This window comes from Microtus pennsylvanicus, chromosome 21, assembly GCF_037038515.1.
Source record: "Microtus pennsylvanicus isolate mMicPen1 chromosome 21, mMicPen1.hap1, whole genome shotgun sequence".
In the NCBI taxonomy this organism is placed as follows: domain Eukaryota; kingdom Metazoa; phylum Chordata; class Mammalia; order Rodentia; family Cricetidae; genus Microtus; species Microtus pennsylvanicus.
The window spans coordinates 15,202,500-15,205,340 of record NC_134599.1 but is presented as its reverse complement, the minus strand read 5'-3'; the positions used below and the strand labels follow the sequence as shown (position 1 = coordinate 15,205,340).

Here is a 2,841-nt window from a genome sequence, read left to right as displayed (position 1 = left end):
AGCAAAGGAGAGAAAAATAACAGGGTACAATCGATCTTATCAGGGAAATAGGAAAGGGTGGGCTCCTTATCAGGGAGGAGGGAAGTACATAAAGAAGGAGGTGGGAGGAAGGTACAGGGGAGTAAGCAGGAGACCATTGATTTGATAGGGAAAATGAGAAAATGGAAGATTATAGTTAAAGAGGAGGTTATATATACAGAAGATGGAATAGGTAGGTAAAGTAACAAGGAATGGATTAAAATCCCATAGGAATCAATACTATTAATGATTTACTCTCCACAACTGTCCTGCTCTGAAAAATAAAAAATAACATTTGTGTTGATAGCTGAATGTTAGTTCTTTAAACCGTAAGTAGAGTTCACACAAGCTTTAAGTGGGATGGAAAGTAAACTGGGAGACATCTAGGAATTTTCATAACAGTAATGGTTACACAATTAATAGGATGTGGAAAGTGTACTAATGGCCTCCAACTGTATTACTGTCTTTAATTCCAGATTCTGGAGTGGTGAGTTCATTGAAAAATTAAAATAAATGAATGAATTGAGACAGACATCCCACTGATTAAAATAGTGGGATTATCATGATTATCAAATCTGATTCCACCAGAATTATGAATGAAAATATGGATACTTGTAAATTTGAGGTTATTAAAATAATGGAATATAAAACTGACTCACCTCACTCTTTTGGATTTCTTTTGTGATTTCTCCCCAGAATAACATAATTCTTAATAAGTCGTACAAAATTACACTCCTCTATTCTCATCACTGATGTTTCCAGTATTAACTATAAAACAAGGCAATGTAAGTCAGATCAGTAGGATTCAATTTCTAAGGCATGAGGTCTAGGTGCAATACAGGCACATGAAGGTGCATTCTGTGTCGGATGTGGCTGAGAATGCTGTATAACCAGGAAATATATTGAGAGTAAATGAAACAGTCCAAGTGTAATGTGGAATTTCAAAAATTAAAGAGATGGGTTAATCAAGAATAAATAGGCAAAAGAGAATGATGATATAGATAAACTGACCAGTGAAACAAAAGTTTGGTGAATACTCTATTATTTTTTAGATATTTGCAATAGGTCTCCACAATCATCTCTATTGGGATCTGGTGCCCTCTTGAGGAAGAGACCTGGTCAGTCGTCCTCATCAACTTAGACAAAGAAACCTAATATGGGCAAGGTCAACAGAACCACCACATATGGGATACTCATGCATGCTTTAGCATTGCCAGGGCATAAATATAATTTTTTAATTTCATCTTTTTAAGGTGAACAGAATTTCTACATATGTCCTCATTAAGGATTGTCCTTAATTTGCAATCTGGATTTGGAGTCCTGGCCAATATATTTCTCCTTGTTTTCTACACTTTCATAATTCTGTGTCACAGACCTAAGCCCATGGACATGATCTCCTGTCACCTGACCTTCATCCACATAGTGCTGCTCCTCACTGGAGGGGATATTTGGCTTTGGGACATATTTGAGTCACTAAACATTGATAATGACTTCAAATGTAAGACAACTTTTTACATAAGTCGGGTGATGAGAGGCCTCTCCATCTGCATCACCTGCCTCCTGAGTGTGTTCCAAGCTGTCACTATCAGTCCCAGTTCCTCTTTCTTGGCAAAATTTAAATACAAAATAAAAAAGTATATGATGTCTGCTTTCTTACTTATTTGGTCTTTCAACTTGTCATTCACCTGTCACCGAATAATCTATGCTGGTGCTTTTTCCAATGTGAGTGAAACCAAACAGATGAAGGTCACCAAATTCTGCTCACTCTTCTCCATGAACCACATCATCAGGGCATTGATTTTAACAGTGGCAACCTCCAGAGATGTATTTCTTGTAGGAGTTATGCTGGCCACAAGTGCATATATGGTGATCATCTTGCTCAGACATCAGAGGCAACATAAGCATCTTCACAGCCTCAGCCACCTGAGAGCATCTCCTGAGAAAAGGGCCACCCAGACCATCTTGCTGCTGGTGGTTTCCTTTGTGGTCATGTACTGGGTGGACTTCATCATCTCATCCACTGCAATTTTGTTACAGATGTATGACCCAGTCATCCTGAGTGTTCAGAAGTTTGTGATGAATGTCTATCCCACAATTACTCCTCTGGTACAAATCAGTTCTGATAACAGAATAACCAATATGCAAAAACACATGCAATCTTTGTTCCACCATATATTCAAAAAGAGATAATTTTTCACATTTTTAATAAAATGATTTAGTATTTTTATATTTATGAGTATTGTGTCAGCATGTATGCATGTGTGAATTACTGGTGCCCACAAGGTCAGTAGAGGCCATTGTCCTTGCTCCTGTGAGCTGGAAATACAGACAGATTTTTGTGAGGCTTCATTCTGGTGCAACCACATCTAATTTTTCCAAAAACTTATTCTTCTTAAACTCTGTAATAGCTAAAGTAGCAAACCAAGATTCTTAATAATTAAAATAAAATTTGCGGTATTACACATGGACATTCTTGTGATATTTTTGCTGCCATGTGCTATAGATTTTTTAAGTTCACTATATACCATGTGCTGAAATTTCCACAGGAGTTCTCTTAGTCTCTCCTCTTTACTTTACATCATAAATGTTCCCTGATGCTGAGGTTACTCAAAGAAAGTTCCTTGCTGATGCTGACTTTTTGCATTTTTCTTTGAAAGGAATTTAATCTACTCTCAGCCATCAAAAATAGTTTAAATGTCCTATTGTAGCTTTAATACCCTTTTCTAAGTGTAGTTTCTCTGGATCCACAAAAAAATACTGTTAATTTAAATTTTCCCTTTTTACCACAGTTACTTAATGAGTCTTATATGAAAATTTCATGTG

General features: G+C 36.6%; 1 protein-coding gene across 1 annotated transcript; it reads left to right on the top strand.

Annotated features, from left to right (window-relative positions):
- The first annotated feature begins 1,290 nt into the window (after positions 1–1,290).
- On the top strand, positions 1,291–2,208 carry LOC142839155 (putative vomeronasal receptor-like protein 4). The gene has a single exon (XM_075955080.1). The coding sequence runs from the start codon at positions 1,291–1,293 to the stop codon at positions 2,206–2,208; it is 918 nt and encodes a 305-aa protein (XP_075811195.1).
- Positions 2,209–2,841: the final 633 nt, after the last annotated feature.